Raw genomic sequence first — 22,563 nt, 5'->3', positions numbered from 1 at the left:
TGATGCAGACAGAGCTGGAAAATCCCTGACAGGTTTCCATCAGGAAGGCGTGTGGTGTTACCTTCCCGGCGGGCAAGGTGAAGGTCAGCTGTGTGACTCGGCCGCACCGGCTCAGTGCTGCGCATGGGCACCCGTGCCCAGCTCGGCTGGCTCCATTCCCCAGCTGAGAAGCCACCTTTCATTTTGTTCAATAGATAAAGAAGAGAACGTGAACATTTGGAAGTCAAATACCATATGTACTTTATAGCTTTTTCGCCTAAAGACTTGATGAACACTAAGCACCTCCTTAATCTTGAGGGGTAGCGCCTCTGTTGCCACCAGTGCCTCACGGTGCGGCACCGCACCACGGTGGGCACATGGGTACGTTGTCAGCATAAGCGTTCGACTCAGTTTATTGTCTTGTAATTCATTGGCCAGGCATTGTGGTTTGGTGCAGAGAGCACTCAACTTGGAATCCAAAGCCACTTCCTGTCTGGGTGGCTTATTAGCTGAGGGTAACCTTAGCATAGCCAGCGTGGGATTTCCAGGTGGCATCTCCTCTGCCTGAACAAAAATAATCTGCCATTTCAGTAAGCCTTGCTGGGTGCTGCCTGATCCACTTGAGATCCCTTCATCCTTTTCCTTTCTCTGTCTCTCTTTCCTCATAAATAAATCACAACTCTGGTTCTTTTGGTGCAGCTGACCCTATTAGAGGAAGACAATCTGATCAGCTACTTTTTTTAGTTGATTCATTCCATCATTTTAAACTTTATGTATTTCTTACATCATTGTTTGTAATAACAGACTGGAAACAACATATGTCTATCAGTGATGAACTGTAAATTTTGGTACATCTACACAGTTGAGTACTGTGTACATATTACCAAAGTGGAGGCTCTTGATGTACTAACACGGAAACTCTCTAAAATATATTGAAAAAAAAGGCAAGGTGTAGATTGTTTTTTAAAAAGGAAAAAGAAAATGTACGACTGCCTATTTTTCATATGCCCAGTACCTCTGGAAACATAAGACACCAGGATCATTGGTTCCTGCTTGAGAGGGGAAATAGGTGTCTGGGACTGGCAGGGGAGGAAGACTTTTCACTATATACTCTCTTACACCTTTTCGTCAATAGATATTTAAAAATAAAGTAAGCCGACATGCAAAAAAGGAAGTTCACAGCAGCATTATTCATGGTAGATGAAAAGTAGAAACAATTCATGTCCTTCAACTGATGAATGACTAAATGAGGTGTGGTCTATCCACACAATGGAATATCACTCAGCGATAAAAAGGAATGAAGTACTTACACGCCTACAACATGCATGAGCCTTGAAAACATGCTAAGTGAAAGAAACCAGTCACAAAAGGTCACACATTGTACGATTCCATTTATATGAAAATGTCCAGAATAGGCAAATACCCAGAGAGACAGAAAGTAGATTAGTGGTTGCCAGGGGCTGGGGAGAGAGGGAATAGGGAGTGACTGCTGATGACTATAGGGTTTGTTTCTTGATGATGAAAATATTCTGGAATTAGATAAGGGTGATGGTTGCACAACTTCATGAATATACTAAAAACCACTGAAGTGTGCACTTCAAAAGGATGAATTTTATGTTGTGTAAATTGTATCTCAGTAAATAAAATAAAAAACAACTTGGTGAAGTCATGAACATGGAAACTTTAAGAATAACTGTGAACATATAAAACAAAGGACAACTTTCTTAAGGTTCCACCTAAGAAATCTTTCTGTTGTAAAATATTTTACTTAGCATTGCTGTTAACACGGGAAGATTTTGTATCCTTTGGCTACTTTCACTAACACCCACCAGTGATCTTTTTCTTTTCTAGGGGAATATTGTTAACCCACATGAAGCCCTGGTTGATAGAATTTTAAGCAAAATAACAACAACAAAAAAAGAATTTTCAGTTAGATTGAGGCTGCAGGCCTTCCCCACTCTCTGCCACTAGGAGAGAAGGTTATGGGAGTTTTCAAAGGAGCCTCAGAACCTTTGGAGCAGTCTGCCCTTCCTCTCCTTGCAGCTGATCAAAGAGTAAGCCCTGCCCCTAGCCTGCCTCCCCAGTGAACCCGTGAGCCACCCCATGCCCTTCCTTGGGTTCTCCTGGGTCGAGCTGAGTCACAGGATTTGAGGAGCCCTTCCTAATAGAAGGGGGTTAGCTTTGGGGCTCTGGGCTGAGATCAGTGGACCTGACAATGTGACCTCTCTTCCCCTAGTCATGAAGTGTTCACAGGCGCTGGGCCATTGCTGTCATAGCATCGGCCTGTCCGTGGGTGGGTCAGATGACAGTCTCCTGTCAGTCTTTCCAATTCCAGGCGCTTAACCTCAGTTCATCTTGGGGTTAGGCATGGGGGGTTGAGCACAATGTATCTTTGCTCAGGGGTGGGGTGGACAATGCACATCTCAGTTCTGCCTCCTGGAGGCTTTTGGCCTGCCTGTGCTCACTCAAGCAAAGTCTCCCCACAAGCAGTCTTACCTCACCAGAGCTACTGAGTCCTCCTTGACAGTGGCCTTAGAAGAGAGCATCTTCAGATGCGTGTCCTTGGCATTCATTCTGAATGAACCCATACGATCCAAAACTAACCTGTGTTCTGGCCAGAGCTGTGGTTCCCAGTGGTACAGGCAGCCTCTTCTCATTGTTGGATCTTTATAGGCCAACTGAAGATCAGAGATGTGAGCCACAGGGGGCCTACCTCATTAGTTAGTCTCATCAAAGCAAGGCCTTATTCATCGTGTAGGAAGGTCTGATCGTGCACTGGGCTCGCTGGGCCCTTACTTGTAGGAGGGACGCAGGGAAGATCCTTCCCCAGCCCAAGACTGAGCAGGGGACCTAGACCTAGTGGGTCTTTTATTTTCACTAGAGGATTGAAAAGGCAGAGTTTCATTCTCCATAGGTCTCTGTCATCTGTTCGTAAGCCCTCCTTGTCTGTATGGGAGGTACTGCTCTCCCCTCTGGGCTGTCCCGACTCCTCTGAGTTCCTAGGACTTTCAGAATTGTTCTCGGGTGCCCCAGTCATTCTCAGGCCCATAATCCTTGCCGCTGGGCTCTTGGCCAATATCCTGAGCTCTTATGTTTTTCCACATGCCACCTGTGGATTGGTAAACTTGAAGATAAATTCCTCTTTTGCAGGAATCTGCTTCTTAGGACATCCATGGTTTGTTTTGTTTTTTTTTTTAATAATACATTGTGCTTACTGTGTGCCAGTCCCCATTCTAAATGTTGCCAATATTTACTATTTTATTTCTCATGACAGCCCTGTTAAGGTGGGTACTCTTGTTGTCCCCATTTTAAAGATGGGCAGATTGAGTCACAGAGAAGTTAAATAATACTTGTTTGCATACAACCACTAAGTGGTAGGGGCAGGAGTCGATTCTAGACATTGTGGCTCCAGAGTCCATGCCCATAGCCACTATGCTGTGTTCCTTTGAAACTTTATAAAACAGATAACCCCATATTAAACTCAGGGCAAATTCTATGTTATTTGTCTTAGAACAATGTTAGTTGTTCAGACAATCTCATGTAAAGTTAAGACTTGAATTTCTTTCATGGAAGCCTTCAAAAATAGTTATAGTGCAGTTTAAACCATTTTATCTGAGTTCCATTGATGGCAGTGGTCACCATCACTGTTCATTTGGGTTTCAGTACCTCCAACAGTCTGGTCTTGTTTACACTCGTTTTGTATTCACATGCTTGTTCTCTTCGATTACGACACTGCTGGGAAACCACCGAGAAGGGTTGGGGTTTGAGGTGAATGTGGTGTCATCTCTCCCAGCACATGACCTGTGGTGGCTTCTACTCCAGCTGCAGACTCTTTCTCAGGCTGTGTTTGCTGGACCTAGTGGCCCTGTCGTTCTGTTCATGTGCTGGCCACCTGGCACGGTGAACGTACTGCTTGACTTCCTCTGCTCCTCCATGGACTGGGCCCTGTTCTCTCGCCTCCATATCAGCTGCTGCTTCCCACTTAGCTTGGCTGAAGTGTACGGTCACTGTGACTAGACCCTTGCTGTAGCATGAGAGAGCCTGCAGGGTGTTCCATCCACAGATCACAGAGCTGTCCCTTAGTCTCAGTGTTGGTGACTCAGGCACCCAGCCTCTGCTGATGATTATTAGGAGTCACGGGACTGGGGGGCAGGTGGGGTGGGGGGATGCATTGGGAGATCGGGAATGCCATATATGCATTACTAATAAGAAAAAAATATCAAGCTGTACACTTTACACATGCAGTTTACTGTATGTCAGTTGTATCTCAATGAAAGTTCTTAAGAAAAAAAGAAATCAAGGGACTGCGACCCCCATTTAGCATCAACCTGCGCGCCGGTTTTCTGGTGTCGTGAATAGAGCGCTTGCTGGGAGCAGCATGATGTGGTGCGTGGAGCAGTGCCCTGGGGGGCCCAACACCCAGGTTCCAGACCTGGAGCTGCTGCTAATGCAGTGAGGAAGTGTCTGTGTCCCGTACCCCCCCCCCCCCAGTCTCTGGGCCTTAGTTTTCCCATCTGTAAGATGAGGTGGTTGGGCTAGACAGTCTCTGAGGTCATTTCCGACCCTGTCATCATGCGGTCTTGACGAAGGTGGAGCCCCTGCTGCTGTGCCGTGTCCTCACCATGCACAGGCTGACAGGGCTGCACACAGCAGGGCACACTGGCCTTTACTCCATCTTGCCACTGAGTTTTCCCATAGTAGTGCCTGTCCTCGCCAACAGAATAGCTCTTTCCGCAGAAAGTTCTTCATGTTTGCTCTCTCAGACATGAGTCACCGTGGACCAGCGCCCTCCTGGATCAGGCAGACAAATAATGGCCCTCAGGGAAACTTGGCACATGGGGACCCAGTGAGGCGAGGCTTTCAATCCTCCAGAAACCCGATTGGCCCTGCTGTCAACCCTATTGTCTGACAAAATCTAGACTTCCTGAGTGACACCCAGATCATGGCTTCATAACTTTCCTCCCCCTGTGCTCCCACACCCACTTCTGTGCACTGTGACCAATAGCACAGAACTACTCTTGAGTGTTTCCAACCTCTCCCTTGAGTTCTGGGGCTTTCCCCTGTTTGGGAGTTGAAAGCACCAGTGCGTAATGAGGGGATGTAGTGATTCCAGTGCTTTGGTGCATGAAGACAGGTTGTATGTTACTCGTTGAGATCTCACGAAGCAGGGCTTGTGAGGTATTATAATCACACCCCTGGTCAAGGCAGTCGGTCCCAGGTAGCAGAATTAAGAGTAAGGAGATGGAAGCTGATTTGATTTGGTGTTCTTTCCTGTTATGGATATTAATCAGCTGGCTGAACTATAGACTAGGGTCATGGAATGTTTAGCTCTCAGGCATCTATCAGAGGCTTGAAATGTCCATAGCAGGTGGGCTTGGTGAATGCCAGGACTTAGCATGATTGAAAGGGTGTTTTGAGTCATGGCACATGGCAACATGGAAATAAAACAGATATATCACAAGTGGGTGGTAGAAATAGACTGGAAGAGAATTTTTTAACACCTAAAATATGACAAAGATTTATCCCTACGAGCTTCTCGGTTTCATGAAATACTCGTTTTCCTCTGATCTGAAATTATTTGTATGACATATTTCCTTCTAAAACTCTGGTTTCTGTTTCTTTTATCACTTTTTCTTTATTTCTTCTTTTAAGTGCCACTTCAAATATATATTTTAAAATCTGAGATCATCATAGTGGCTACCTTTGAAAGTCATCTGTTCATTGTCCTGATGGTGATTTCTGGTCAGAAGCCCACAAACATAGCTCTGGGATGTGGTTGGGATAGTTCCTACATCTTGGCGAGAGTCTAGGAACAGTATAGGAAGGGGCAGACTTTGGGGACAGGAGATATTTAGAACTGTTACTAATCATGGAATGACATTTTCAACAATCAAATGGCAGAGGCCATGGCATGTGTTTAAATGCTTAATCTCTGAGTTTTCCACAGAAACTTTCTAAGCCCTGGTGAATTGTGAAATGAACAGCCCTTCACTGGAGTGAATTAGCATTTCCAAGGTGCTTGGCTGTTTCCAGGGTCTTTTCTTTGATGCATTCTATCTCATTTGTAACAGGTCTTCCCCCTTCATAGCCACCCTGTCCTTCCCTCTGAGATTCGGGGGCCCTTTGGGGAGGAAGAATTCCGAGTTTGCTTTCATTTGGGTCTTACCTGATATAATCACTCCTCATGTGGCTCGGGAGGTCCCCTCGCTTTATTCTTTAACTGGTTGTGACCCCGAGTTGTGACACTTGAGCAGTGACTTTGCAAAATCTGGCTACTCAGTAAGAAAAAGTGCTCTTCCCACCCTGAAGATTGACAGGAACATGAGAGGGCAGAAGTTGTCCTAGGCTTGTTTCTGGCAAGAACACACAGGACAAGAAATACTCTGGAGAGCTCGACATTGAATCACACCGTGTCTCGGTGCGTGACTAGGTGCCTTAATCTCACAGTTGGAGTCACTCGGGAACATTGTTGGTGGAGGGACCGGGGAGCCTGACAAGTTATATTGAGAAAAAACTTGCTGTGCGTTAACGTGTTAGTAGTAGGCATGGGGAGAAGGAGAAGAATGGAAGAGAAAAACGGAGATGAAACCACTGATACAGCCACAAAGACTCCATTCCAGGTTGTTATCAGCCTCTTGCTTCTGGCCATGACTCACGGCCAGCAAGTAAACCTGAGTAAGTTTTCAGAATTCTTTGGTAAAAGAAAACTACAGTAAAGGGAGAAGGGTGACCACGAGCCAAGCCACGAGTGAAGTCCCAAGGTGTGGGCCAACTGGGTCACTGAATTTGTCGTGTTTGACTCTTAGGTTGCGCCCCTTTGAACTTTGGAAGTTTGATCCTCCCCGTGGTGTTTGTGAGGTAGGGATTCTGAGGTTCGATTGCAGGGCAAGAATCCCCACAAACATGATTCTACTGGAACCTCACCCTCATCTCTATTTCTCTCTCAGCTTGACAACTTGGATACTATTAAAGGGGCTTAGTTGTTGACATCTCAGAAGAACCTCATTATAAAGCCCAAAATACAGTGCCACTCTTCCCCACGCCAGCTCTGCCTCCCAAGTGCCCCATCGCTTCCCTGATCACCCAGAATCACCACCTCAGAGGGGTCGCGGCTCTTCCTCTTCTGAGATACCTAAGCCATCCTTTCCGTGACATCTCGGCGGGACAGCTGCCATTCCCTGCCAGACTCCCTCCCCGCCTCACACTCCCTTTGCACAGGGCAGAGAGGCCCTCCGAGCTGTGCTTTCCCCTCTTGTGTGGCTGTATGTGCCACTGCTTCTTGGTCCTGCACTCCCGCCGCCACTGGGCTGTGTCCCACCTCTGGAGCAGGCCCTGCTCTTCTCATACCTTTGCTTACACTGTACCTTTTCTTGGAATGCCCCCTGCCCTTCTCTGTGTGCTACAGTCTCCCCCATTCTTCAGGGACCAGGGCATGTATCATCACAGCCATCTAGTCTTGTCCGATTTCCCAAACCCGATGTGATCTCTGCCTGTAATAAATCTCGACACCACTTTTCCATCTGTCTTGACGTACTCACTGTGCTGGGCCACTTGCATGCTGGTCATCTGTATATTGATCTTGGTACACTACAAAGGAAGGACTGTCTCTTATTCTTTGTGACCAGCAAAATATCTTGCACTGCACAGTAGGACGTGTTCAGTAAGTGCTCTTATAAAATCAACGAATGGATGGGGTGGTAGTATCTACAGGTGGAGCCAAACGTAGGTTAAATGTGAATGCAGAGTGGTTGGAAGGCAAGCGTGTGAAGTAAATGTTTCTCAGGGGTTCTCATGTGAGAAGGGGTTTGGGAGTTGTGATGCTCAACACTCACTGAAAAGTCATCCCAGTGTTTGCTAGAGCAGGACAGGCTGCAAGGCCTGAAATGTGGCCTTCAGACACTACAGAGATTTGTTCATCAAACACCAGCCAGCTCCGCCAACAGCACGTGAAGGGGCTTTGTAAACAGTGCAGTGATTATTAAGGATGTTGGTACACATTGTGCTGTTAATGTGTAACGAAGGTGGCTCAGATGCTGATGAAACCAGTGACCGTTTGGGTGTCTGCTGAGTAACTGTCAAGGTTTCTGAACCACTAAACCCCACCCACTCTTCTTACTGAGAAATTGATTCTCCCCTGGCAAAGAGCCTTCTCTGTTGAGCTTTGTGACTTGAGGACATGGGCAGTGGGGACAGATGTCAGAGCAGGTGGTGGTCATACCTCATGAAGTTCTTAGGAAGGCAGAGTTCACCTGGTTGGTGTAAACTGTGGAATAAATGCTGTTGCTGTCGCCCAAGCCCCCAGCTCACACTGGCTTGTCTGAGTTGACTAATTAATGAGTGGCCAGAAAGCAGTTCTCTTGTTTTTGTGTTTTTTCTTGTGTTTCAGGCAAAAGAGATTTAGGTTAATTTGCTCATTTTTTATGGCTCTTGGTCTGTCCACATTCTGTTTCCATCTTTCACTTCCTAGAGGAGGGCCTTCAGTGCACTAAGCTTATTATTCATAGCACGGTGAGAGGGGCGTTTAAAAATACCTTAGCTCTACCTAAAAATACACCTCATTAAAATTGAAAATTTAGGGTTCGTTAAAATTTATCATCTAATGAAATAAGAGCATTTCCTCTGGGTGAAAAGTCTGAATTTGTTTTAGGGGCGCGGCGTTGTTCGGAGTGGCCAGTCTCCCTGCCAGAACGCAATCAGCCGAGATAAGAAAGGGGCTGTGGAGGCGTGGCGGGAGCGCAGTGTCACTTCCCTTCTTTTCCCAGGCCTTTGTGGGTGTTTTTTTTTTTTTTTTGACATCAACGTAATAAATCTGCCTGTAACATCCAGGATTTTATTGTTATATCATTTTCCAGCTAACTACAAGTTACTGATGGTTTAAAGCTGTCTTCTAGAGTAACTTTCATTAACCGTTTGAAGAGCATAAGAACTGTGAAGCTCATTGAGTCATTCATCGTGAAGCGTGTATCGCTTACCTGCTAGTTCTGGGAACAGGAAGCCAAGTAAAGCATGACCCCGGCCCTAAGCCTGCGGGGGAGATGTGTGAATAGGGTGAAACCAGTGACAAGTGCTGGACGAGACATGGCCTGACCCAGAGCGAAGGTTGTCTCCTTTCCTTGAAGTTCAATGGCTGAAGCCACTTTTAGGGTTCCAGGTGGTACTGTGTTTCAGTTTTATATGTGACTTGATTACCCCTTTCCACATCTTTTGATTCATTTTTTTCAACATACAGTTTCATAGGAAACAAATTGGGGAAGGTGGTAGGGAGAGTGGGGGTGGGGAGCATGGTTGCGATTTCAAACAGGGTGGCCAAAGATGATGGCACTGAAACAGTGACTCAGAGCAAGGCCTTGAAGGAAGCAGAGGAGCAGCCGTGAGAGGCTCTGTGCTGGGAGAATGGCTGCCGGGACCCTGAGGTGGGGCGTGTTTGGAGGGTGCGGGGGCCAGCAAGGTGTGAGGGTGAGAGGGGCAGGGATGAGGCTGGAGAAGGGACAGGAGTTGGGGAGGGACTCAGAGGCCATCCTCATGCACTCGGCTCCTCCTAGAGCTCCATCTCCATCAGCAGCCTCCGGCCAGCGGATGGCCTGTTGAGCTGTTACATGTTAGGGCGCCATGTTTTCGTCCATATTTTTACATTTGTTGTTCCTGACAGTGAAAAGCAAGAGATTTTGTTTGTAGGACAGTGTCTCTTCCTTGGTGCACATAGCGGGTATAGGCGGGTATGTCTCTCCCTCCTGCCCTGCTTTGACACTAAGGAGATACGTGGCTAGAATTGCTGTGTCCAGTATTCTTGCTGATCCCTGGTGTAGACCAAGTAGGACAGAGATAACGCTCTTGATCTGTACATTCATAGTGTCTAATCTCTTTTAATTACACTGGTAACATAAGTCTGTCTCTTATAGTGACTTTTATCATTAACAGCACAAAAATGAATTCTTCAGAGGACCAAATGTAGCTCTTTAGGCATATAAAGTGGATTAATGAGGGTGGCTCAGCGTTAAGGTATGCCAGGGCCGAGTCCAAATTTTATTCCGGTACAGGGATCACTTTCTATGTGGCCTCTCTGGCTCTGGAGCTAATTTGGATGCTGAGTAGCCCCGCAGGTATTTATATGTAGTGTTTGGTATTTTTACTGGGTCCTATTCTTCTCCCTTGGATCACCTAAAATGGTTAAGAATTTTCTAGTGGGATTAAGGTTGTGATCTCTGGGGAGGGGTGGGCCATCTGCTCTTGGTTATTTTTGTGTTAGCCTCTTCCCCTTAAATGTATGTTCACAACTGAGCCACAGCCTTATCAGCTGGGCTCGAGAGAAGACTGGTCTAGGTGCTGCTCCTGAACTTGGTCTCTGAGCCATGGCTTCCCATAGACACTCAGGTAAAAGCTTCATATTCTTTATCTTCTAGCAAGCACAGTTTTATTTGGGCACCGAATCTTATCATTTGTCTATAATATACTTTTCGATGAAATGATTTTAGTCTTGTCTAAATAGTACCGAAGTCATAGCTTGTCTCTCTTCTGTGCTTGCCTTTTTCCAGTGCTGTTTCCAAGACAAAAGATCATTCTTATTCAAGTAACATCAGCAGTTTGGCTTATTTTTTTAATGTGTAAACATACTACTATATTGTACATTTTCCAGGACATCTTTATGAAGATGAAAGAGATTGTGTGAGGAAGGAGGTTTTCTTTGTTGTTTTTAGCAATTTTTTTGTTATTTATTTTGTTATTTATAAGATACAAATTTTCATCTTGACAGTGCTATACATCGAATTTGAAGTGTTTAGAAAAAAGGTCAATGGAATATGGAGATTTATAACTAAGGAAGTCCATACTGACTTAACCATATCTTCTCCTTTTCTGAGCTATGTTTTTAGTCTTCCTGAAGAAATAGCTGTGATACTTTTGATACCACACGTAGGTTATTAATTGTTCTGATCGGAAACAGGGGCAAAGCTTCGGAATCTCTAGACTATCATTACTGTGAGAGTGTTCCTGACATTGAGGAAGCCCTTTGGCCATGAACAAGACTCCCGTGGGATAGGGGCTGAAGGACTAAAGGACGGCCAGTTTCCCCAGAAAGCTCAGTTCTCTGGAGACAGTCTGCTGCCTCTCTCTCCTGTGAAGCCAGGAATGTCGCCATGGCTCTGTTGCGCTTTGCCTAATTAACAGTCCCCTTTCTTAGCAACCAGGCACTTTGTCCCATCTCCCAGCTTTCAGATTAACGGGAGATTAATTTTGAGAACTTATAACTGCCTGTCAGTATTTTTTTTTTTTTTGCCTGTCAGTATTTAAACAATGGAAATACTTTCAAAAACTTTTCTTTTGGTGTTTTAAAACAAATATGCCGTAATGGAATGCACTGCTTTAATGAATCAGTGGGCAATGTCTTCCTTGTTCCCAAGTGTTCAAGAGCTGTCTGTTTTTCTCCCCACCCCCCAGGAGCCATTTTACAAACATGGCAGCACACGCCTGAGATTGTGGTTATCGGCCAACATACACATTCTCTGGGTGTAGACAAACTAGTCAGCTGTAGCAGTTGTTCCAGTGGACCTTGAATGCATGTTAACTGGTAGAATAACTCCCCATTTTATTTGCTAAGTAAATGACAGAATAGGGGAATGTATATCAAAGGTGACATATTTATAACACACCCAACCTTGGGTTTTTAAACCGCACCAAATCCTGACATTATTCTTATAATAAATCTGGAGGCTATAACTGTGAGAAGACAAATTACTGACACCTTCTAGATGATTTTCAAAATCAGGAACTATCATCTTGCGTCGCATTAGGTTCATAGGTCCATGAAAGCAGTTGAGAAAGAAGTGGTGACAGAAAGAAGCCCCACAGTGCCCTGAAATGGATTTTCTGTGGACAAAATAGAGGCTCCCATAATTGGATTGGTCAGAATCCAGTTTTAGGCAACATCCACATACTGAGAGGAGGTTTCAAGGACAAGAATTGATCCTTTTGTTATTGAACACTTGCCATCTGCAAAATTCTGCAGATTTCATTCCTTTACCCTTTGGCCTTTCAGGTTGAGGACGAGGTGGGTGGGAGGACAGTGAAATCACCCAGCGTCACCCAGCATCCTCTCCGGGCAGGGATGTGACGGGAACAGTGGGCAAGGGGAGCAAACCCAGTGGAATAGCTTCCTGAAATAACAGAAAAGTGGTAGTCAGAAGCCTTGGTCGAGGGTGAAACTGAACATTTTGTACTTTTAATGACCACCAAACGACTGCCTGCCACTTTGCCACAACTAGAAAAACTGAAAACACATGTTGTTTTGGCTGCCAGGTCAGAAGCCCTTCCTCTCCGGTGCGAGAGGCAGAATGTGCTGCACGTATCGTGTGCGACGTTCAGAAAAGCCCTGTGTGAGGACAGAGTGGCTCTGGGATAGGATCCACCCAGGGGAAGTTCAGGGGCACGTAATGTTTCGTCTGATCATTTCTATGCAGCCCTCCCGATCCCGGGTGTCATCTAAACCGGGTTTTCTGTGACCAGCCAGCTAAAGGAGAGTTTTGGCAGGCATTTTCCTAAGCGCAGCGTACCTGCAAAGTTGCTAATAACATGGAAGCCTTCTGTACATGGTCTATCTGTCAGGGAAAAACCACTTTCTAAGTTTCTGTGAAATTCTCTAAAAGCCCACTTTTCAGGGGTGCCTCGTGAGCCCCACCGCGTCGAGGCTGTGTCGGTGTTTATTCCCCATGTGGGGCGGCGCCTCCAGGTGTGCAGGTGTGGCTGCTGCACAGGCCTCCCTGCCATCAGCAAAGCCTTCGCTGCATCTGTTAAATGTTCTCAGGAAAGCAATATACCCCTTTTTTTTTAGGAGCCAGTATTTATATGTGGAGTGACTAACGTCCTGGTATGTTGGACTTAGCAATTAACAGACCAGAAATAACCTGCATTTTTTCCCATTTGAGTTGCTGTTCATTGTTTATACGGTACATTATACCACTCAGAGAAAGCACATAGAAAAATGCTAGCTAGTCATGATATTCACTTTTTCCCTAACTATTCTTATTTTGAGCTACTTTGGTAGGAGGGGAAAAATGAAGATTAGCAAGAAATCCATGAGAGAATACATAAAAAACAGAAGCAAGATTATTAAATACGAATTGGATCTTCTGTAATGAGGGGTTTATAGTAAAAAAAGAAAACAACAAACCAAAAAAAACGCGACGTTATATTTCTTGTATGTGTACATGATTAAGTCAAAAGCCAAAACTTTTTATTGAGATACTGAGGTTGATATAGGCCCCTTTCAGCATGTTGGATGTAGTTCAGGAATTTTCTGAAAGAGGAAGCTTGTTTATTAAGTGAAGAATGATGTGTCTTTTGAAGCAGGCATAACGAGAAAGTCAGGCTACCATTTTGGAATAAATACCTAAAACTTGACACATTTCCAACTGTATTCCAACTGGCTAAGTCTATAAAGGACTGTCAGACCTCAGCACCTTAGGGTCACAGGAGCTGCCCACTGATTTTCTAAAACAAATCTTTGTTACAAAATGCTTCTAATAAAAGAGGTTTTAGAAGCTTGATGGTGATCACTTAACCTCCACCTGTCAGTCCGCAGGCATGAACTGTGGGACCCACATATCCAAAGCCCTGAATCAGGTCCCCGGGGCTCCCAGTGTGTACTTGCAAACTTTCCTGTGATAGAGGAGCCTCACTAGGACACAGGGGCGAGGGCCACACTGTGAGGTAACGTTAATCAGAGAGCTCCCCTGGGGCAAGCATGTCCTGGACGAAGACACACAGGAAGGGAAGTAGTGTCCTACTGATAAGCATCCAGTGTTTGATCTCACGATTGATGACGCCCTTTCCCAGATAACAGCAGTAGGTCAAGGCAGACAGATCTGGAAGTTTTGGAAGGTGAAAAGGTTGCGTATCTCACGTACTTACAAAACTGCTAAGGGGTAAAATAGTCCCTAAGAGATAAACTCCTAAGTATATGTCATTCAGTGAGATTAAAGAGAGCCCCAAAGAGGAGGTAAAAATGCCATCTTCATTTTTTTCTCTATTCTTTTATTTCTAACAATAGGGAAAGAAAGGAAAGCATAAAGCTTTTCTCTCCTCATGAAGTCAGAGCTTAACTGTGGCTCATTTGGTGGAGCCCCTAAATCAGAGTATTAGCTATCTTTTAGGAACCTCTGTCTGTCTCAGAGCTGTCATTTATAAGCCGTTTTCTTAGAGTTGTTAATCTCTTTGAAGATAAGTAGTAACAAAATATTTTGCTCTGGTGCACACAGTTCATGTTTTATGCAGAGTTCTGATGTGGTTAACTATCTCATCAGCAGGAATGTATTACTCCAACTTCCTCCTAGGTACACCGCGGGAAGGTTTGAAATAGTTTTGGACCAAATAATCATAAGGTTAGAAAAACACGAGGTAAGCTCATTCAGGTTGCCCAGAGTTCCACTTAATTGGATTTATTGCAAAAAGTACCAAAAGTTCATGTATTTGACATCGACATTGTTAACATGCTTTAAGTATTTCCAGCCTGTTTACTTATTAGGCAATAAAGCCTGCATTCCTCGAAGTGCCTGTTTTATCTTGACAAATAAGTGTTTCCACACACATGAAAAAGGCTCGAGTCAGCTCCGGAAATCTGTTCTAAAAGGGTATGGCCTTTGAAATCTGTCACTCCATCTGGATACAGACTCTCTGGGTTTAAGTATACAGTGGTGGGGAATATGAGATGACCCGGGGCTTTTCATATTACAGAAAGAAAAAATAATAATGCCTACAGCTAGGACTCAAAAACGCCAAGTGGTGGGACTTTCCTTAGCGGTACCATTAACCCGGGGGTTGATTCACTTAATTTTCCTTCTGCTTGGTTTACAACCCTGTACTGTAGGTGATAAAGTGGTGAACAGATTCATTGACTCCATTTTCAACACACTCTGGTTCTGCCATGTTCATTGCTGAGCCATGGATTAGTTCATCGTCTGGATGCCTAGAAACTCTGAGCCAGTCGTGTTCTAGAACTGTGAAAATAACCATTGAAGAACTTGGCATTGGTAAAATCATGGTTTGAAAGTATGTGGTTTTAAGGTGGGAAAGGCTTGGCAGGTAAGATCTCTCTGGTACTATGAACCATAATGGTTTTCCTTCTCTCTAAAACCTCTAAATAGAATTCCCTGTGTTTTCTGGTAGTTTGTTGTTTTGTATGATATGGTTACTTGTATTTTTACCATAAAGCTAGGATTCAGAAATCCCACGAGATTGACCCAGCCCTTAGGTGGGTCTCTGTATGGTACTCTAGTATAGAAATATTTAGAATCCACTTCTTCTTTGAATGACACCAAAAGAGAGTGATATTAGAATGAGTAGGGTTCAGACTTTGGTAAGAGAGAAGGAGGGATTTTCAAATGTGGTCCTAGAAGATGGTCTCTGAAGGACTAAACCTGCCATGGTTACTAGCCACGCAGGAAGCCAGCGCTGTCTAATCTTACAAATTCTGATTTCCTGCCAAAAGGCATTTAGGAGCCACTGATAATTTAATTTCCTGGCACTTACTGTTACCAGAGATTTATTTGGTTTCTCCACACAGCTCTTAACAGGAAAGTAAATCTTTGTTGAGTGCACAATTTCAATATGGAAAAGCTAATAAGACAAGGATTTTATGTGATATGTGGAAGGCCAACAAGAATGAATTAAGGAGAGTGATTTTCAATATTCTATCCCTGTGACAGGTGCTCTTTCCTGTGTACACGGGGGCTAAAGACAGTTTAAAAACTGCCTTCAGTAAACAGTGCGTAGTTCGAGGAGATAGACCCTGGTTTCATCATGGCTTTACTTTTCCTTTCTATTTTTAATTTTTTTTTTTTTGGCTGCACTGTGCAGCATGTGGGATCATAGTTCCCTGATCAGGGATTGAACCCATGCCCCGTGCATTGGAAGCGTGGAGTCCTAACCACTGGACCACCAGGGAAATCCCTACTTTTCCTTTCTAACCCAGTTATGTAAGGGAACACCCCGATTTTCTTTTGGGGGAAAAGTGCTGGTAAGAACCATTCTCTGGTCTCAGTAAATCTCTGAACTGTGATACAACTATCCCAAGCACCTGTCTTCACACAGGAATGTCACTCCTTGGCTTAGTCATCAGGTGTCTGGAGAGGAGGGTCTGTCTGGGGGAGCAGGAGCTGATGGGCCTGCAGGGGCTGGGAGGTTGCTGCTTGCCCGCCCTTGTCTGGAGGCTGGTTCTGAGTGAGAGTTCACCGCTGTCGCCCAGCACAGCGGTGCTCAGACACAGGGTGTGGTTTCCTTAGCTCACTCTGCTATTTGGTTGCCTGCGGCAACAGGATCCAAACAACTTGGACATGTGTTTGTATAAAAAAAAAAACAACTGGGAATGGGACCCAAAGTGGGAGTCTGGGGCTGTGCACTTGGTGGAAGAGCTGCGGTGAGTACCGGGCAACTGCTGTTTCTTTCCCCACCTTCTTTCTCTGTAAATTACTCCTGGGATGTTCGCTCACATAATAACCATGTTTGTGAGTAGTGGGAGAAAATAGTCTCTGTTTTCGTGTTTCCTAGGCAAATTAAATAATTGCTGTCTATTTACCCAAGTAAGTTTCTTTCTCAGGGAGAGAGGAAGAAATTAGCATATGCTTTCAGAAGTTGGGAGCTAATAGAAGCTCACATTTGGTACCACTTTGGTGGCAGGATTAACAGAGTGCTTTTTAAAAGGCGCCTGTGATTATGGGGGGCTGGGGGGGGGGTGGGCGGGGGAGTTGTTCACATGAAGGCAATGGAAGGGGTTCTTGGAATAATCAGCTTAACACCTTTTAAAAGTCATTTTCCCCCAGATTATACTTTAAAATTGTGATTTTAAAAACAGCAAATGTCCTAAATTGTGTAGTTCGTTGACTATGTTGATCCTCAGTTGCTTGAACAAAGGGGGATTTGGTTTTGGTGTGTCACAAAACTGAGCGTCACTGTGACAAATAGTTCACAGCTAAAAAATTGGCCGGTTCGCGTGGAGAGTGCCATTTAAATAAGTCCTCTCTTGTCTGACTGCTTGGGCCTCAAAAGTCAGTAAACTGTCTTGGAAATAATTTTTTAGAATCTTTTCAGGGATTAAAAAGTGCTCTGGCAGATTGAAAATAAATGCAGATATTTAAAATAAATGAATAAGCATTGCTTACGTGCCTAGCGTGGTCCAGAGTCAGCAGTAAGTTTCTGTTCAGATGAACTGAATTTTGTAGCTAGGAGAAGAGGGAGGCCTCCAGACGATGCTTTCCCTGCTGAGAGAGTTGTGGGTGGGGGTTCCTGGTTTGGTCTCTAGTGAGGGTCTGGGCACCTCCCTCCCTGCCAGCCGGGCCACCCCCCTTGTGAACGGGGAGCCCACGAGCTGCCACCTGCAGACTCAGGCCAGAGCAGTGTGTTCTTTGGTGTAGACCGGCCTCGCGTCTCCTGCCTGCCCTCGCTCACCCCACCGCTCAGGGGCCCCGTGCTCACCAGAACCCCTGTCCCCCTCTCCCAGTGTCCTCTGTGAGGCAGCACTGCGGTGGGATGGCCCAGGAGGGCTTTCTCCTGGGGCCCCAGGTACTCACTGCAGGGCGCTTTCGTCGCAGGAGTCACGGTGAAGTGCCTGTCGCCTGGGTCCCATGGCGGCCTCCCCGGAGCCCCTTGGGCCGCACTCCAGCCTTCCTGAGGGTCATTTGTCCCGCCTGTTCATCCCCCGCAGGTCCCTCCAGCTATAAGGTGGGCACGATGGCTGAGAAGTTCGATTGCCACTACTGCAGGGACTCCCTGCAGGGAAAGAAGTATGTGCAGAAGGATGGCCACCACTGCTGCCTCAAGTGCTTCGACAAGTTCTGTGCCAACACGTGTGTGGAGTGCCGCAAGCCCATCGGCGCCGACTCCAAGGTAGCAGCGGGGGGCGGGGGGACGCGGACAGGGTGCTGGCCCTTCTGCTCGGGCTCTGGGTCGGTGTGAGGGACCAGGAGGCCCTGCTCACAGCGCCCGGCCCCCTGCTCGGTCCCCAGGAGGTGCACTACAAGAACCGCTACTGGCACGACACCTGCTTCCGCTGCGCCAAGTGCCTCCACCCCTTGGCCAATGAGACCTTCGTGGCCAAGGACAACAAGATCCTGTGCAACAAGTGCACCACTCGGGAGGACTCCCCCAAGTGCAAGGGCTGCTTCAAGCCGATCGTGGCAGGTACCGGCCACACTCAGCCCCGGGGCAGCCAGGGAGGAGGCCCTGAGGGCGGACATGGTGTGGGGTTGCTTGTGGTGATGGGGCTGGTGCTGCTGGGAGCTGCTGCTGGAGTTCAGCGTATATATGCACGCATATATATACCCGTATATATGTGTACACATATATGCTCGCACACACGCACACACTCGGCAACTAAAGAACACTGGAGAGAACTGTCTGTGGCAAGAGAAGGAAGTGGAAAGTATGTAGCATTTTCTCACTTGGGATAGTAAGTGATCGAAGCATGCTTCTTCCTTAGGGTGTAATTCTGGGTCATGTAGTCCCCCATTGAATCTCTGAGTCCACGAAGGCCATGGGGGTGGGGGAGCGGGGATTCAGGCATCTGACCCTAAATCACTATGGTGGGAGCCCCCTCCCTGACAGTCTGGGTTGGCACGACCACACGGAGGTTGCGGTAGAGAACCCCTCACGGTAGGTGAATGGAAGCGTGAGGCCAAAAACTGCAGGGCCTGCATTCCCTCCCCTCTGGAGGGCCCAGGGCGGCGCCAAGCGGATGCAGCCCCCTGCAGAGCACTGTCAGTGCGGCTACCCCCTCGCTTCCCCCCGCAGGAGATCAGAACGTGGAGTACAAGGGCACTGTCTGGCACAAAGACTGCTTCACCTGCAGCAACTGCAAGCAAGTCATCGGGACAGGAAGCTTCTTCCCTAAAGGGGAGGACTTCTACTGCATGACTTGCCACGAGACCAAGTTTGCCAAGCACTGCGTGAAGTGCAACAAGGTACGTGTCAAGGGAGTTGAGCAGTGACCATTGTTTCTAGAAGCGTTTGACAGTTTGCAGAGCACAGTTTGCACACACACTATCCCATTCCATCCTCATGACAGCCCTGCGATGTAGGAATTATTATTCTCGTTTTACAGATGAGGAGACTGTGGTAGTAGAAAGCAGTGCCCAGGCCAAAGCAGGCTGTCCGTGGGCACACTGGCTCTGGAGGTCGGCCTCCTCCACCCAGTTGCTGTGTAGTAACCTCGCACAGGGGCTCGCCTTCTCCGAGCCTCAGTGTCTTCATCTGTAACTGGGGGATAATAATAGCACCTGCCTCCCATGGCCGTTGTGGCGATTCAATGAGATATTGTAGACCAGAGCGCCCAGCACAGTGCCTGGCACGTAGTAGGCATTCAACAAAATGGTTGTTGAATCTGAATCCGGTGCTACACTCCCTGGTCTAGGCCATCACATCTGGAGGAATCACTTACCAGGATCAGCCCTGGCATGCCGAGTGCTTTGTGTGTGTTACCTGCTCTAAGAAGCTGGCTGGGCAGCGTTTCACCGCTGTGGAGGACCAGTATTACTGCGTGGATTGCTACAAGAACTTTGTGGCCAAGAAGTGTGCTGGATGCAAGAACCCCATCACTGGTAGGCTAAAGAGTCCTTGCTAAGTCTGCCAGGCTAGGTTTTGCGCATGGTAACCATCTCTCATTTTCCTACGTCGTCGGTTTCATCCACAAAGGCCCCAGAGAATGCCCTCTCCCCCTGCCATTGTGGTCCCGAAGGCCCCCAAATAGTTTGGATTCTCCCCCAGGGCCAGGTTAGCCTTTGCAACACAGAACACTTCTGACTACTGCCGACTAACTAACGCTGCTGCCGGAGATCACACGAGCCTGAGACCCACGGCCACGGGCAGGCACTGCGCGGGGGATGCTGGAGGGAGGGGTGGGGGGAGAGGAGCAGGGTGGGCTGGGGTGGGGGAGAGGGAGGGGGGGAGGCTGGAGAGCGAGAAGCTGGCATGCGAACACCCCGTAGCGGAAGGCTAGCTCAGAGGTGCCGGCGGGCAGTTCTCTTGCGATCAGGAGCCGAGCCAATCACTTCATTCCTCATCTCGCGGCCGCGGTCCACGTGCCCTGGGCCCTCTCCCCCGCCTCCAATTTTCCCATCTCCCGGGGAGCCTTGAAATGTACATTTGAGAAGACTTTTGCCATCCTCAGGGAAAAGGACTGTGTCAAGAGTGAGCCACCCAGTCTCTAAAGCTAGGAAGCCCCCAGTGTGCCACGGGAAACGCTTGCCTCTCACCCTGTTTCCCAGCGCCAACCTCCGGGGCAGGCATCCGGGTGGAGAGAGGACTTGTCCCTCGTGGGTGGTGGTTCTTTATAGAAAAAATCGAAGCTTAGCAGCTCCTCGAGGCCCGGTAAGTGCACACCCTACAAACAGCCCAAGTTTGCCTCCTGGTGGCCACTTTGATGCCATGGCCCTGACCTAAATCAAAGAAACTGGTTGTGCTGGGAGGTCGGTGCGCGTCAGTCACAGGGCGATGGTGGTGGCAGGGGATGTGGGTTCTGGAGAGCAGGGGGCCCTCGGCGGAGCTCTGGCATCGTCGCAGGTCCCGGCGGTGCGGGGGCCAGTGCGTGGTGGAGCGGGGGGGCCGGGCGCCGCACGGATGCTGCCCGCGTGCTTGTTGGCTCCGTGAACGGGCAAGGCGGCGGCCTGGCTGCCACCTGTGTCCACTCAGCTGTCGCTTTTGTTTGCTTCTGTTTCCTCCACAGGGTTTGGTAAAGGCTCCAGTGTGGTGGCCTATGAAGGACAATCCTGGCACGACTACTGCTTCCACTGCAAAAAATGCTCCGTGAATCTGGCCAACAAGCGCTTTGTTTTCCACCAGGAGCAAGTGTATTGCCCCGACTGTGCCAAAAAGCTGTAAAGTGACAGGGGCTCCTGTCCTGTAGAATGCAATTTGAGTCTTGTTCCTTGTGTCCTCGCCCTCTGCCCGGCACCACCCGTAGGGCAGGAGAGGCCTTTCACCTCTTCAGAGTTGCTCCTTCTGTCTTTTCTCCCATTTTACAGTTATTACTCAAGTAAGGGCACACAGTGATCATATTAGGATTTAGCAAAAAGCAACCCTGCAGCGAAGTTAATTTCTCCATAGCTGCAATTAGCAAATGAACACTTAGCTAGATTGACTCTTCTGCATGTTTATCATAGAGCAGAAAAGTGCTGACCATGTAGCTGCTTAGTGATGTAAGCAAGACGCCTAAGAGAGAAAGCCCCCACTGAGATGCCCCTTGTGGCTCAGCTGGGACCCACCGTGTCGTCACATGACACACGAGAGTTGCAGCGGCTGCTCCAACTCAGCTGCTCACCCTGTTCTGTGAGCAGAAAGAACTTACCGCGATGCATGGTGTAACTTCCTCATCAAAATCTTCCTTCTGTTCTTCTGTGCTTTCAAATGACTAATACGAATTTCCAGAAATTTAACATTTGAATTTAGCTGTAATTCTCAACTGACCTTTTCCCTGTACTAACGTTTGATTCCCCGTGTGGCGTGTTTTCTGAGCGTTCCTACTTGCAAGCATGGAACGTGCAGGTGATTTGGAAAGTGTAGGCAGCTCTGAGAAAACGAGCCTGTTTCAGAAGAACGTCATCACAGCAAATACTTCTGGAAGCTTAACAAAACTAACCCAGCTGTCCTTTATCCTTTTTTTAATTAATAATATTTTTGTTTTAATTGATAGCAACATAGTTTATGGGTTTGGAGACTTGCATGAAAATATTTTAGCCCCTCAGACGTTCCTGCAGCTTTGAAATTCATCCTACAGAAGTAACCATAAGACTCGAGAGGGGTAGGTGAGCAGGCACCAGGACTGTCATCATACAGATGTGACATTTCCCAACAGTGCCGAGTGGAATCCCTTGTAACATAGCACTTGTCTGCTGTGTCCGTGTGTTAAACAGGCCCAAGTCCCTTCTCTTGTGATTGAGGCCTGTTCCTCAAGAGCTTAGCTGGCTCTCTGGGGGAGTGCGGAGGGCACTGTCCCCGCAGGCAGAAGTGGATTTCCACGTAGTGCTTACCTGAGATGCAGGATCACGTACCGACAGTATTCTAGCTACGCTCTTATATCACATAGTATAATGAGACGACATCAAGAGTACACGTGTAATGACAACACATATTAACAGTCTCGTAGGAGCGCTTAGAGAAGCCGACGCCCCATTTCTGCATTTTGTCCTTAGTTCTGAGCATCTAACGGTTCAGTGTATCCTTACAGAAATAAAGCAGCATATAAATAACTTGCCTCCTGACTTCTAATTTTGTCCGCTGGAATTGTTCTAAGCTGATACTGCTGATCCAGAACCTAAATCACTTTTCCTTCCTTCAAGGACACGCTCACTTCAGTGCAATTGCATGAATTATAAACAAGATAAAACAGACCTATAACGGCACTTGGATCCAGTTTAAAACGATAACAGAAAACCCCACTCTGACCCAAAATAACATTTCCCAGATGTGCGTATCCCTTAAAAAGAGCACATTGATTTCCATTGGCCAGGGGGTTGGGGGTGGTAAGGGCACAGCAGCTGACGTGTGCCATCGTGAAGTCATCCCGTCCCTGTTGTGTTGGCTGCCCTCTCCCTGTGCCCTCGGGAG

At 47.1% G+C, this 22,563-nt stretch overlaps 1 protein-coding gene across 4 annotated transcripts in view; it reads left to right on the top strand.

The window, feature by feature from the left end:
* Positions 1 to 22,205, top strand: part of FHL1 (four and a half LIM domains 1) — a 56,893-nt gene extending 34,688 nt beyond the window's left edge. Inside the window, exons 1-7 of one of the 4 annotated variants that reach the window (XM_057718620.1) lie at positions 10,233 to 10,350; positions 17,669 to 17,850; positions 17,970 to 18,144; positions 18,754 to 18,923; positions 19,373 to 19,559; positions 20,129 to 20,328; positions 20,684 to 22,205. In XM_057718620.1, coding sequence (XP_057574603.1) covers positions 10,329 to 10,350; positions 17,669 to 17,850; positions 17,970 to 18,144; positions 18,754 to 18,923; positions 19,373 to 19,559; positions 20,129 to 20,328; positions 20,684 to 20,767 — 1,020 coding nt within the window. In that variant the 5' untranslated portion in view covers positions 10,233 to 10,328 and the 3' untranslated portion in view covers positions 20,768 to 22,205. Of the gene's footprint in view, positions 1 to 9,984; positions 10,351 to 17,668; positions 17,851 to 17,969; positions 18,145 to 18,753; positions 18,924 to 19,372; positions 19,560 to 20,128; positions 20,329 to 20,683 lie in introns of those variants that run through there. The other 3 variants (XM_057718617.1, XM_057718618.1, XM_057718619.1) reach the window with 3 other exon arrangements.
* Positions 22,206 to 22,563: the final 358 nt, after the last annotated feature.

The sequence above is a fragment of the Hippopotamus amphibius genome, chromosome X (assembly GCF_030028045.1).
Source record: "Hippopotamus amphibius kiboko isolate mHipAmp2 chromosome X, mHipAmp2.hap2, whole genome shotgun sequence".
Taxonomy (NCBI): domain Eukaryota; kingdom Metazoa; phylum Chordata; class Mammalia; order Artiodactyla; family Hippopotamidae; genus Hippopotamus; species Hippopotamus amphibius.
This window is presented reverse-complemented; position numbering and strand designations above follow the sequence as displayed.